General features: G+C 38.8%; 1 protein-coding gene across 1 annotated transcript; it reads left to right on the top strand.

Moving 5' to 3' along the window:
* Window positions 1–835: 835 nt before the first annotated feature.
* On the top strand, window positions 836–5,566 carry LOC130949160 (uncharacterized). The gene has a single exon (XM_057877960.1). The coding sequence runs from the start codon at window positions 836–838 to the stop codon at window positions 5,564–5,566; it is 4,731 nt and encodes a 1,576-aa protein (XP_057733943.1).
* Window positions 5,567–14,181: the final 8,615 nt, after the last annotated feature.

Here is a 14,181-nt window from a genome sequence, read left to right as displayed (position 1 = left end):
TACACTTGTGACCCGATCATAACCGACGATTTCATAATAAGCCATGAAGCGTCCCAAATCAATAACGTCGGATCCGCAATTATTCCTCTTCCTAGGCGTTATATCCGAAGGAAAACGGCCGATCTTTCCCGTTAATATAAGGCAGACGAAAGACCGGAAAAAGGTACGTCACTTTCCAAAAGTACAATTTATTATTCACCCAATTCTGACTTGAGCGTTGGAGTGCCTTTGCAGGTACCCTCCCCCGCCGATCACTCACCGCCGACGTATACCTTGCTTCGTATTGGGAGTCAGCCGACTTCGCGGGAAGACGAGCTATACCTCGGAAGAATCAAGTAAGAACATCTGGCGCCCACCGTGGGGCCGAATAAATTTGAAATTCCCTTCACAAAAGTCCCAAAAACACCCTTAAAATACAACTATGGCTGACGCCCCTCCGCCTACCCCATCCGAGCTCCTGCGGATGGTGACCGAGCTTCAGCAAGCAAACCAACAAATGGCGGAGGAAAATCGAAGAATGCAAGATCAAATTGCGCAATTAGTCAATGCTCGGCTGGAGCACAACGATGATCATCATAACCGAGAAGAAAATCACGAACGCCGATCAATACCAACTCATGTTTCTGAAACACCTCAAGGGGAAGAAGAGGAGGCCCACCGAACAGAAGAGGCCCAACCAGAAGCTGAGGAAGAAGAACGCGACAATTCTGCCGGCCCGTTCACGGCCGACATCATGAATTTTCAACTTCCTAGACAGTTCACCCTGCCGACAACTCTGACCCCATACGATGGATTAGGAGATCCAAAGCAACATATTAAAAAATTCTGATCTATCATGATTGTTAACGGTGTATCTGACCCTATTCTGTGTCGTTGTTTCCCATCCTTTTTAGATGGTCCTGCACTTGATTGGTTTTGCTCTTTGCCTGCAGATTCGATATCGCGTTTTCAGGAATTGGCGAAACAATTCGAAGATCATTTTGCGGCCTCTGCTATATACCTGCACGATTCTGACTACCTGACGACCATTAAGCAAGGCCCACAAGAGAGCCTGAAGGACTATATAACTTGTTTCACAAAGGTCGCCATGAGGATCCCCGATCTTCATCCTGAAGTCCATCTCCATGCAATTAAGAGCGGCCTTCGTCCGGGCAAATTTCAGGAAACAATAGCTGTGAGCAAACCGAAAACTTTGGCAGAATTCCGTGAAAAGGCAAAGGGACAGATAGATGTTGAAGAGCTTCGGCAAGCTCGCAAAACAGAAAAGTCAACCGCTGTCAAGGATGAGGACAAACCTCGGGATAACAAGAAAACCTTCAAGCCCGTTCCCCGGTACGAGTCATACACAGTCTTCAATACAAAGAGGGACGACATTATCAAAGAAATACTTAACTCCAAGTTAATCAAACCCCCTCGTAAAGCCGGCACCTACCCAGAATCCAAAACTGTTGATAAATCCAAATTCTGTACCTTTCATCAAAAACACGGTCACACAACTGATGAATGTGTGATCGCCAAAGACCTCCTGGAACGCCTCGCAAGACAGGGTCACCTTGATAAGTTCATCGCAGGACGAATGCAGAAGAATGTTACCTCGGCCTCCGACCCCTCCACAGCAAGCCCATCTTTCAAGGAAAAGGATAAGGCACCTATCCAACCAAGAGGAATCATCAATTGTATCTCGGGAGGATATGCAGGAGGTGGACATACAAGCTCGGCTCGAAAAAGAACCTATAGAGCTATGTTGGCCGTAACAGATGCCCCTAAAGTATCTCAGCCGACTCACGATCTTCCGGAAATGACTTTCTGTTCAACCGACTTTAATCAGAAAGATTTGAATTATGATGACCCGGTGGTAATTTCTGTTCAGCTAGGAGACCTAATAGTCCGCAAAGTACTCCTCGACCCCGGAAGCAGCGCAGATGTATTATTCTTTACTACATTTGAGAGAATGAAGCCGAGTAACAACATATTGCAGCCATATCATGGAGACTTGGTCGGATTTTCTGGGGAACGTGTCCCCGTCCTCGGTTCCGTGTTGTTACAAACCACACTCGGTGAGCAACCATTATTTAAGACACAAGACATTCAATATCTTGTTGTCGACTGTTTTAGTCCTTATAATCTCATCCTAGGTAGACCTTTTTTAAATCTATTTGCGGCAATTGTATCTACAGTTCACCTCTGCGTGAAGTTTCCTGTGCAGGATAATTTAGTAGCAACAATCCACGGGGACCTCCATGAAGCTCGCCAATGCTACAACACAAGCTTGAAGCCTCTCAGAAGAAGCAACGTACCACAGGTCAACTCTATACAGCCTGACCAACCGAAATTGGCAGAAATAGATCTAAGAGCTGATTTTGAAGACCGACCCATGCCAAACGAGGACCTAACAAAGGTCCCCCTAACAGAAGACCCAATGAAGTTTACCTTTGTTGGGACATCAACAAATGCCGAAGAAAGAGAAGCACTCATAAAGTTTCTGCTTGAAAACGCCGATCTATTTGCTTGGACCCCTGCAGATATGCCCGGAATACATCCCTCCGTTATCACACATAAATTAGCAATTAGTCCAGGGGCCCGACCAATCTCACAAAGGAAAAGAAACCTCGGAACAGAAAAGCGCCTGGCATGCCTTGCCGAGGTTACAAAGCTCATTGCGGCCAATTTTATCCGCGAGATCAGATTCACAACATGGCTCGCTAATGTTGTAATGGTAAAAAAGAATAACGGTAAATGGCGCATGTGCGTCGATTTCACTGATTTAAACAAAGCATGCCCTAAAGATGCTTATCCTTTACCTTGCATTGATAATTTGGTAGACAACTCCTGTGGTTTTGATTCCTTGAGTTTCATGGATGCATATTCTGGTTATAACCAAATTCTTATGCATCCATCTGATCAGGAGAAAACCGCTTTTATAACTGAATATGGGAATTATTGCTATAATGTTATGCCTTTTGGTTTAAAGAATGCAGGTGCAACATATCAGCGACTGATGAATAAGGTCTTCCAAAACCAAATTGGTCGGAACATAGAAGTATATGTAGATGATATGGTCGCAAAGACAATGGTCGGAAAGTCCCACATCAATGACTTAGCAGAGATCTTTGCGCAAATCCGACGATATGATATGAGGCTAAACCCTGAGAAATGCGCTTTCGGTGTCCGCGGAGGCAAATTCCTCGGATTCATACTCAGCAGCCGAGGAATAGAAGCAAATCCCGACAAATGTCGGGCCATAAATGACATGAAAAGTCCAACAACACTAAAGGAGGTCCAACGTCTAACAGGACGTCTAGCAGCTTTATCACGATTCTTATCCTGTTTGGCATTAAAATCTTATCATTTTTTCCAATGTTTGAAAAAGAGTCCAAAACATTTTCAATGGACAGAAGACTGTGAAGCTGCATTCCAAAATTTAAAACAATTTCTTTCAAAACCCCCTGTTTTACAAAAACCAAAACCCAATGAGCCATTGTCTATATACTTGTCTATTACTGATGTGGCAATTAGTTCGGTTCTTTTAACAGATACGGAGAAGGGTCAGCAGCCGATCTATTTCGTGAGCAAGTCCTTACAAGGTGCTGAGCTTCGTTACCCAAAGTTGGAAAAACTTGCATTGGCCCTGGTCTTCTCTTCAAGACGACTCCGACCATACTTCCAGGGACACACCATTATCGTCAGAACCGAACAACCCCTTCGACAGATTCTTTCAAAGCCAGAATTAGCAGGCCGACTTATCAAATGGGCCATTGAGCTTTCAGAATTTGATATTCAATACCGGCCAAGAGGATCCGTCAGATCTCAGTACCTAGCTGATTTTGTAGCCGAACTTACCCAACCATTACAAGAAGAAAAGAACTCGAGCTGGAACTTGTTTGTAGATGGAGCTTCAAACCCCCAAGGGTCAGGAGCAGGAATATTATTAGAAGGTCCTGAAGGAATAAACCTCGAGCATTCTCTTCGGTTCTCCTTCAAAGCAAGCAATAACCAGGCCGAGTATGAGGCCCTAATCGCTGGGCTCAGGTTAGCAATTGATTTACAAATCACCAGCTTAAAAGTCTATTGTGATTCCCTATTAGTGGTTCAACAAGTGAATCAGGTCTTTCAAACTAAAGATCAAATTTTGTCAAAATATTTAGACATTATTCAAAACTTAAAGAACAGTTTTTCAAGGATAGAAATTCACCACATTCCTAGAGAACAGAATAATAGAGCTGACATCTTATCAAAGTTAGCTACTACACAAGCACACACAGCGACACTACTCCAATCAACCTTGAATAAGCCGAGCATACATATCATGAGCATCTCAAACACTTTATCTACAGAAAGTTGGCAGCTACCTTATATACAGTATTTAAAATCTGGTTCTGTCCCAGATGACGTTTTAGATAAGAAAAGATTTCGGCGACAAGCCTCTTTTTTCACCTTAATAAATGACGTTTTATATAGGCGGGGATTCTCCCGACCACTTCTGAAATGTTTAGACAGGAAAGAAGCTGATATTGCGTTGGCTGAGGCTCATGAAGGAATATGTGGGATACATTCGGGGGCAAGAAGCCTGGCACAGAAAATACTACGAGCCGGTTTTTATTGGCCGACCATATGGAAAAATAGCAAGGAAAAAGTTAAAACTTGTGACAAATGTCAAAAGCATGCACCATCAATCAACATTCCGGCCGAACAACTTCATCAATCAGTAATAAGTTGGCCCTTCAATCAATGGGGGATTGACATCCTCGGACCTTTCCCCACCGCGCCCAGGCAAATGAAATATTTGGTGGTAGCTATTGATTATTTCAGTAAATGGATAGAAGCAGAGCCCTTGGCAAGAATAACATCCTCCCAAATGATATCTTTCGTTTGGAAATATATCATATGCCGATATGGAATTCCAAGACATGTCGTCACCGACAATGGTCGGCAGTTTACCGACCATAACTTTAAACTCTTTCTCCAGAACCTAAAGATAAGTCAGCACTTCTCATCCGTGGAACACCCACAGTCTAATGGATTGGCTGAAGCTGCAAAAAAAGTTCTCTTGAACGCCCTGAGGAAAAAGCTCGACGAAGCAAAGGGACTCTGGGCCGAGCTAATTCCAGAAATATTATGGTCATACAACACTACGACACAAACGTCAACTAAGGAGACACCATTCCGCTTGGTGTATGGATCTGAAGCAATGATTCCTTTGGAGATCTCACAACAATCCTTGAGAACACAGGTAGAGAATCATGATCAAGCCTGTCAGACAGAGTTAGACTTGGTAGAGGAAGTTCGGAGTACAGCAGCTCTCCATCACCGAGCTTTACAACTACAACTTGGCCGACGATATGCAAAAAAGGTGCTACCAAGAACATTCAACGTTGGCGACTTGGTATTAAGAAAAACCGAGGAAGCTCGCCGACCATCTGCCCATGGGAAGTTAGCCGCAACATGGGACGGCCCTTATCGAATAACAGAAATCCTCGAAAAAGGAGCTTACAGGCTAGAGCAGCTAGAAGGCACTAAAATACCGAATACATGGAATGTTAGTTCTTTAAAGCAATATTTCAGTTAAAACAAAGCAGAGTGTTGGTACTCTTTTTCCTCACTTGAGATTTTTTCCAAAAGGGTTTTGCTCAAGGAGGTTTTAACGAGGCCAACCTACCAGAATTAAGATTGTACGGTACTGCTATGAACAACTTTTAAATACATCTATAAACACTTTTAACACATTCTGTTTAAGCAAATTTATATTATAGCAAAATATTGCTGGGAGTTTGTTATCAAATAACTCCCTTCTCAGACCAACACAAAATACAGTTCCAATCCCTTTAATGGGTTCCGGACAAAGTAATTAGGATCATCCAAAACCTAATTACACAGATCACTAAACATAAACAATCAAGGACATTGGTCCTTCAAAACAAAGTTAACACATACAGATCAGCTACTTAGCTAAGTTATCACCACCTTCTTCAATCACTTCTTCATCATCTACAAGCTGGCCATCACGAACTACTTTACTTGGATCCAAATCCGAAAAATCAGCATCAGGCATCAGAAACTTCGCCTACACCACAGCACGATCAAACCCTTCAGCAAACGCATCAAGGATGTCAACCTCTCTACTTGCTTCAAGTTCTTTCATCTGCTCGGTAAGCTCGATAACTCTTTTGTTTATATCTTCAACATCGCTGTTTTTCTTTTTTAGCAATTCAGCATCCTTCTCACGACCCTCTTTTTCAACCTTCAATTCACTTTGCAAATCAGAAAACTTTTTCTGCAGTTCGGCTAAGGCTGTTTCCTTAGCAGAAAGTTGCTCCTTAAGTGCGCCAACCTCTCCAGCTTCAATAACAATCTTCTTATGCCTTTTTTCCTGACTACGGTCAATACATGCCAATCGAAAGCCTAAAACCTGAAATGTTACATAATAAACCATTACAGAAGTAATAATGTAAATATATTAACCCGGAAAAGTAGTTAGTGAAAGTTTACCTGAAGAAACTGATCTATCCCAATATCCCCAATCTCTTCTACCCGAGCCACATCAGAAACACTCTGAACAACCTCATCTGCAATAACATTAAATGGAAAAGTTCGATCCCAGAGAGATGACCCGTCTCCATTGTCGACAAAAAGATGAAGCTTCTCCTGTTTTGTACCAAAACCGGACAACTCATCGAGTTGAATAACACTTCCCTTGCCCCGTTCTCCTGCAGTTATCGTTTCCTCCGTCTTTCTCTTTTTAAACACAATCCCTTTCTTTCTGGGAGGGGGCTGATCAACTTCTCCCCCAACATCAACTTTTTCCGTATTCGAAGAAGAACCTTCAAAATTTTTGGACTTAAGTCGAGCCCTAAGAGTAGAAGCGGTGACTCCAGGAAACCTCCCACCTATTACAACAACAGCGATAACACTGTCAACAAACAAAATAAACATTTAATCCAAGAAAAATCAAAACAGAACCATCCCTTATGACCTCACCAAAATAATCTAACACAGCCGACTTATTCTCCTCCCAAGAGAGCAACTCTGATACAGATATCAATCTCCCCTTGGATACCATTTCAATCAGAAAAGAGATAATATACTCATTCCGTTCAGATATCATTTCAGGACCCAGAATTTGTTGAGGTTGACAACACCAGTACAAGGGAAATTTTTCCCCAAGATTTTCGTCCAAATAGAAAGGAAAATCCTCATCTACTGACTTAACTTTCAGAAACATTTCTTTGAAGTTTTTGAAGGAGGATTTATACAGTTTGAAAATAGAAAAACCAGGTGTACTGTTCAAGTTTACCCACAGTCCCTTCCATACCCTTTTTGCTTGAAATAGTGAAAAGAAAAGTTCCAAATCTGGTTCAATTCCCAGAAAGTTCATCAAAATTTGAAAACACCTTATGAACGCCCAACTATTAGGATGCACTTGTGATGGTGCACAGTTCAGTTGTTTCAGAACATCGCATTCGAACTGACTAAAGGGGACTTTAACCCTCAATTCCTCTAATACACAACTGTACATAAAAAAGCTTTCAAAATCATTTTTCCTATGAAAAACACGATCAGAACGGTTGCATGGCAGTAGTTCTACACGGAAACCAGATTTCACTACCCTAGCTACAGAAACCTTACTAACACTATCTCTATCAACAAACAAGGAGGCTCTTATTTTCACATCATCATCTACCCAGTCATAGGGTTCGCCATTATCAAACTTGGGTAAAGATTTTCCTTTCTTTTCACTCATGGCTTCCGATGAACTCAGGAAAATGAAAGAAGAGATTAAACAAAGAGAAGAGATCCTGCTACTAACCTTGGGTACTCATGGTGTTTAAAAGCTTCTGAAAATATAAAACTTCCAAAGAAATAACAATAGCAAAGATGTTGAACAGTCAAGTCACTTAAAGCCTCTTCAGTTTATAATAAAAATCAAAAACATTAAATGAGATACAATACCAACGGTTAAAACAAAGCTTTGGAAGTTGAACCTATCTAGAAAAATTAATAAAGTAATAAGTAAAAGTTTTTCATATACCAAGACGTGCGTAATAATGGCTAATCTATTCAGTTACCTACCACTAACTTTAAAAAGAGCTATGTTGACCTGGGGGCACAAGTGTACCGAGCTATTACTCACTCATTATAAAAGCTCAACCTATCTCTTTAAAAGTCAGGTCAAGCTTGGGGGCTGTGATATGACCAGTAAACATCAGTTACACACTATAGCTCGGTTACACACTATAGCTCGGTTACACATTTATAGCTCGGTTACACTTGTGACCCGATCATAACCGACGATTTCATAATAAGCCATGAAGCGTCCCAAATCAATAACGTCGGATCTGCAATTATTCCTCTTCCTAGGCGTTATATCCGAAGGAAAACGGCCGATCTTTCCCGTTAATATAAGGCAGACGAAAGACCGGAAAAAGGTACGTCACTTTCCAAAAGTACAATTTATTATTCACCCAATTCTGACTTGAGCGTTGGAGTGCCTTTGCAGGTACCCTCCCCCGCCGATCACTCACCGCCGACGTATACCTTGCTTCGTATTGGGAGTCAGCCGACTTCGCGGGAAGACGAGCTATACCTCGAAAGAATCAAGTAAGAACACAAACTATAACTTGATTCAAATACAACATTCATTAATATTGTTTGTAATATCTTTTCAAAATCAAAGCAACAATTGCGTAAATTATATATAATTCATGCCATTTGAAATAGAAGTTTTAAGCACAACATTCGGAGGCTTATATCATTACTCAAAGGAAATACCACATTCTACTCAAATGTGCAGAATCATTTATCGTTTTTTTTTTAAATTAAATGCATCAAGTTTGGTTTTGCAATACATTTGATGATTTACAGGGATGTCCTGGATTTAGGGGTGAACGCGGATCGAATCGGATATCGGATATATCCACAAAATACAAAAATATTTTAAAAGTTTATTTTTATTAAAAACATATCAATACAATTCATTTTTCCTGTTCTTTTAAATATATTTACTCTTAAAATAATATTAAATATACTTTTCTTAAATAATAAATTAAAATAATACAACATATATGATAATTATTAGTTGAAATAAAACATAAAAAAAATATTTACTTATTCATTTCTTTATTTTTGCGGATATGCGGATACCAATACAAAATCCGCAATTCAATCCAATTAGTGTGCGGATCTGATCCGATCCGATCCGAAAGTCTTGCGAATCGGATCCATATTCGCAATTTTCGGATCGGATTCGGATAAACACCGCAGATATGCGGATTGGATCCGATCCATGAACATCCTTACCTGAATTTGATCGAGGAGTTGGGTTGCTAGAGTCAGTAATGTTTTATGTTGAGTTTGAGGAGTTTTTATTTTATTAGGATTGCTTGAAGGCTTATCACCAATTCAGTTGAAGGAAAATTTTTTCCCAGCAATTAATTTCATTGTAGTACCAATTTCTTGTGTACATCCATTTTCTTGCATTTTAATGGTGCAACTAATTGTAAGAGGAGGGAGAAAAAAAATTAGCAACATGAGAAAATATGGTCAGCCAACAAGTCCCAAAGGAGAAAATGGCAAGAAGATAAAGGGGCGCAAACTCCATACTTGACCCATCTTTTATTGGCCCAATACAAGAAAATTATACAACTCAGCCCAAAAAATCCAAAAAACAAAAAAAAAGTACCCAAAAAAAACACCTTTAATTGCACATCTAATATTATTTGCAAAAGATAAAAGCACGAAAATATTAGCCAGGTCTTGATATATATATATATATATATATATATAATCATATTAGCAATGGAGAGAACCTAATCAACTGCTTTTAGTTTCATGCTGAATATTTATATACAAAATTTATGTTAGGCTGAACTTTGAGCTGAGTTTTGAGTTTGAAATGGTATAAAAAAAATGGATGTTATGATTGTTTTCTCTCTATTCTTTTTGCTTTTGGTGATATAAGAATTTCACAATCATCATCACCCAGGTTTTGTTTTGTTTTTGTTCTGTTTTTCATCTGTTTGTTGTTTCTATGTCCAACTTTTTTTTTTCCATGAAAGCTTATTCTGAAGTATCTAGTAATTTCCCATGCACAAAGAACATTACCTCAAGTCATTGAGGAAATTGAAGAAGCTGAAGAAAAAAGAGTTGGAGAACCTAAAAGACTTCAGAATTACAAAGCATCTCAAATTTGAAAACTATTTCAAAAAATCTTATTTTGGAGAGATCTCATCAAGAATCAAAATTAGATTTTACTTAAAAAAAATAGTGCTCCAATCTTAGAAATAAAGTCAAATTAAAATTAACCAACTTGGGTTAGTCAAGTGATCAGTTCGTTCTCTACTTAAACAAGTATCAGGAGTTCGAATTCCGTCTTGTGTATACAATAACCCATTAGCTAGTAACAGACCTTTAAATAGCTCTCATCATCGACAGATTAGTGATGAGCGATATTTTATACGCTTTTTGGGGGTAATTTCATGTAGATTTTAGCATGTTTTTATTAGTTTTTAGTTAAATGTTATTAGTTTTTAGGCAAAAATCATATTTCTGGATTTTACTATGAGTGTGTGTATTTTTCTGTGATTTCAGGTATTTTCTGGCTGAAATTGAGGAAGCTGAGCAAAAATCTGACTTAGGCTGAAAAAGGACTGCTGATGCTGTTGGATCCTGACCTCCCTGCACTCGAAATGGATTTTCTAGAGCTACAGGAGTCCAATTGGCGCGCTCTCAACGGCGTTGGAAAGTAGACATCCAGGGCTTTCCAGCAATATATAATAGTCCATACTTTGCGCGAGGATAGACGACGTAACTTGGCGTTGAACTCCAAGTACACGCTGCTGTTTGGAGTTAAACGCCAGAAACACGTCATGATCCGGAGTTGAACGCCCAAAACACGTCATAACTTGGAGTTCAACTCCAAGAAAAGCCTCTACTCGTGGATAGCTTTAGTCTCAGCCCCAGCACACACCAAGTGGGCCCCAGAAGTGGATTTCTGCACCAATTATCTTAGTTTACTCATATTCTGTAAACCTAGGTTACTAGTTTATTATTTAAACAACTTTTAGTGAATTATTCTGTACCTCATGACATTTTCAGATCTGAATTACATACTTTTTGACGGCATGAGTCTCTAAACTCCATTGTTGGGGGTGAGGAGCTCTGCAGCGTCTCGATGAATTAATACAATTCCTTTATTTTCCATTCAAACACGCTTGTTCTTATCTAAGATGTTCATTCGCGCTTAATTATGGAGAGGGTGATGATCCGTGACACTCATCATCTTCCCCAAACCATGAACGTGTGCCTGACAACCACCTCCGTTCTACATCAGACTGAATGAGTATCTCTTAGATTCATTACGCAGAATCTTCGTGGTATAAGCCGGATTGATGGCGGCATTCATGAGAATCCGGAAAGTCTAAACCTTGTCTGTGGTATTCCGAGTAGGATTCTGGGATTGAATGACTGTGACGAGCTTCAAACTCCTGAAGGCTGGGCGTTAGTGACAGACGCAAAAGAATCAATGGATTCTATTCCAACCTGATTGAGAACCGACAGATGATTAGCCGTGCTGTGACAGAGCATAGGAACGTTTTCACTGAGAGGATGGGAGGTAGCCATTGACAACGGCGACACCCTACATAGAGCTTGCCATGGAAGGGACTTTTCGTGTGTTGAAGGATTTCAAGGAAGAGTTGAAGTTCAGAGGACAAAGCATCTCCAAAACTCCAACATACTTCTCATTACTGCACAACAAGTAACGCTGTTAATTCCTTTTATTCCTATAATCAAATCTGGTAATTTCACTTATAATCCTATTGGCCTCCTGACTAAGATTAATAAAATAAATATAGCTTGCTTCAAACCAATAGTCTCCGTGGGATCGACCCTTACTCACGTAAGGTATTACTTGGACGACCCAGTGCACTTGCTGGTTAGTTGTGCGGATTACAAATTCGTGCACCAAGTTTTTGGCGCCGTTGCCGAGGATTATTTGAGTTTGAACAACTAAAGGTTTATTTTATTTCTTAGATTAGGAATAATTTATTTTTTTTATTTTTATTGTTATAGAGTCATTAAATTCTGATAGGATAGTTTCTTTTCAAAAATTTCTTTTCAAAAATATTATTTTTCTTTATTAATTGTAAATTTTTCGTGAGTTTAGTGTCTTGTTCTAAGTTTGGTGTCAATTGCATCTTTTATATTTTTCTCTAGAATTTTCGTATTAGTGTTCTTTGTTCTTCCTTGATCTTCAAGTTGTTCTTGTTTATTTTCCTTGTTTGATCTTTACTTTTTCTTGTTTTGTGTCTTTTCTTGTTTTTCTTGTGCTTTTTCAAAACATTAACTTTCAACAACTATACTTTTATCCATAAAAATAATACATCTTCAAAACACGTTACATTTTTAGCTCAGTTGGTTATAACGTGGGTTTATGTTCTTAGCAATTGGGCACCTTCTTTTGAAAATCTTTTTCAAAAATAATTTTTCTTGATTTAATCTTGTGCCAAACTTTAAGTTTGGTGTTTTCTTGTTAATCTTTTCATAATTTTCGAAAATTTTATTAAAGTTTTCTAAAAATTTTAAGTTTGGTGTTCTTTCTTTTGTTCTTGGTGTTCTTGTGAATCTTCAAGGTGTTCTTGAGTTTTTCTTGTGTCTTGATCTTAAAATTTTTAAGTTTGGTGTTCCTTGGTGTTTTCCCTCCAAAATTTTCGAAAATAAGGAGCATTAGATCTAAAAATATTAAGTCTTGTGTCTTTTGTGTGTTTCTCTCTTTCATCATAAAATTCAAAATTCAAAAAATATATCTTTTCTAACTAATTTTGAACTATTTTTTTCGAAATTTTTTTATAAAAATTCAGATTTCAATTTTAAAATTTTTCAATTCTTATCTTTTTAAGTTTTTTTTTTTTAAAAAAAAATTTATCTTTTTCAAAAATATCCTAACCACTTTCTCTCTCCTCACTTTTTCAAAAATCTTCATAAAATATTTTCAAATTCTTATTACTTTTTTTATTTTAATTTTCTTATTTTATCTTATTTTTATTTTGGTTTTTATTTTATTTCGAATTTTTTTTATTATAAACTAAAAATTTAAATCCACATTACCCCTTTACTCCAACATGGACATAAGCGGAAATGAACAGTCCAAGAGGACTCTGGGGTCATATGCTAACCCCACTACTGCTTCATATGGGAGTAGTATCTGTATACCCTCCATTGGAGTTAGTAGCTTTGAGTTGAATCCTCAGCTCATTATCATGGTGCAGCAAAACTGTCAGTATTCTGGTCTTCCACATGAAGAACCTACAGAGTTTCTGGCACAATTTTTGCAAATTGCTGACACAGTACATGATAAGGAAGTGGATCAGGATGTCTACAGATTATTACTGTTTCCATTTGCTGTAAAAGATCAAGCTAAGAGGTGGTTAAATAACCAGTCTAAGAACAGCATAAAAACATGGAAGCAGCTGTCAGAAAAATTCCTGAATCACTATTTTCCTCCAAAACGGATGACACAGCTAAGGCTAAGCATCCAAGGCTTCAAACAAGGAGATAATGAATCTCTTTATGATGCCTGGGAGAGATACAGAGAGATGCTAAGAAAATGCCCCTCTGAAATGTTTTCAGAATGGGTGCAATTAGACATCTTCTACTATGGGCTTAAAGAAAAAGCTCAGATTTCTCTAGACCACTCAGCTGGTGGATCTATACATATGAGAAAAACAATTGAAGAAGCTCAAGAGCTTATTGATACAGTTGCCAGGAATCAACATCTGTACCTAAGCAGTGAATCTTCCATGAAGGAAGAAGCTAAAACAGTAACTGCTGAACTCAGTCCGGTGGATCAGGCTAATGAATTCAATCAGCAATTAGACTTTCTAACTCAACAGCTAGCCGAATTCAAGGAAATATTACAGGAAACAAGAATGGCTAACAGGAATATGGAAGTACAATTAAAGCAGACAGAAAAGCAACTGTCAAAACAAATAGCAGAAGAATGCCAAGCAGTTCAATTAAGAAGTGGGAAAACATTAAATACCTCACTTCAAAGCAGCAGGAAACCAAGAAATGAACAAGTGGATACTCAAAATCCCTCTGAGGACAGTCAGAGCCCAGAGAGGAATAAAGCTGGCGCTGAACGCCCAGACCATGCTCATTCCTGGCGTTCAACGCCAGAAACAAGCA

Source organism: Arachis stenosperma, chromosome 9 (assembly GCF_014773155.1).
Source record: "Arachis stenosperma cultivar V10309 chromosome 9, arast.V10309.gnm1.PFL2, whole genome shotgun sequence".
Lineage (NCBI taxonomy): Eukaryota > Viridiplantae > Streptophyta > Magnoliopsida > Fabales > Fabaceae > Arachis > Arachis stenosperma.
This window is presented reverse-complemented; position numbering and strand designations above follow the sequence as displayed.